This window comes from Buceros rhinoceros, unplaced genomic scaffold (genome assembly GCF_000710305.1).
Source record: "Buceros rhinoceros silvestris isolate BGI_N320 unplaced genomic scaffold, ASM71030v1 scaffold2051, whole genome shotgun sequence".
In the NCBI taxonomy this organism is placed as follows: Eukaryota; Metazoa; Chordata; class Aves; order Bucerotiformes; family Bucerotidae; genus Buceros; species Buceros rhinoceros.
This window is the reverse complement of record NW_010393452.1, coordinates 4,133-4,846: the sequence shown is the minus strand read 5'-3', so window position 1 is coordinate 4,846 and position 714 is coordinate 4,133. Positions and strand designations below refer to the sequence as shown.

The window sequence follows — 714 nt, the reverse complement described above, 5'->3', positions numbered from 1 at the left end:
CTCTCCCCTGCCGTCAGCTGCCGCCCGTTTAGCTGTTCGGTATTTCTCCCAGGGGTGGGGGGTCTCCTCTGCTGCCATCATTTTTAACCACCGATAGTAGTAGCCACGGAAACCATCGATTTTCTCCAAATAGCGGTTCTTTGACTGGTACTGCAAATGAAAAGCCGACACCACAGATGTCTGTTAGAAAAGCTCGCTTCAGCACCAGCGTGCAAGAACTACAAGCTGCTTCTAAACAGCCATGTGAGAACTGTCAGCCAGGTCGGACAAACCCAGAGGGAAAACCCTTGGGCAGACATTGACGTTTCCCATCCCTGGTTGGTGTTCTGCCCCCTGTGACCGGTCGTGGCTCCTTACCCTGTCAAATTTTGCAGGGTACTGTGTCGCGAACTCCAGCTGCCGTATGATAACTTCATTGGGAGCCACTTGGTTCTTCCGCATGTCTCGCAGGATCTCGATGAGGTATCTGTAATCCAGCTGCCTCGTGGCGGCGGCAATGAGGGTGCTGTAGATGTACTTGTTGGGAGTTACTCCAGACCTCTGGAAAGAACGCACGCTCCGGTTAAACTTGTTTATCTGCCACCTTGAGCAGGACTCCTCGAAGAAGGCACACAAGCACTTCTTACACAAGAAGCCAACCGTGTCCTGGGCTTATCCCCAGCAGCGTGGGCAGCAGGTCAAGGGAGGGGATCCTGCCCCTCTGTTCGCTCTGGG

At 53.9% G+C, this 714-nt stretch overlaps 1 protein-coding gene across 1 annotated transcript in view; it reads right to left on the bottom strand.

The window, feature by feature from the left end:
- LOC104501088 (pentatricopeptide repeat-containing protein 1, mitochondrial-like) overlaps positions 1-714 on the bottom strand; it is a gene marked incomplete at its 5' end in the record, with an annotated part of 5,168 nt that overhangs the window by 329 nt on the left and 4,125 nt on the right. Inside the window, 2 exons of the mRNA XM_010144839.1 lie at positions 12-150; positions 358-540. Of these exons, the coding sequence (XP_010143141.1) occupies positions 12-150; positions 358-540 (322 nt within the window). The remainder of the gene's footprint in view (positions 1-11; positions 151-357; positions 541-714) is intronic.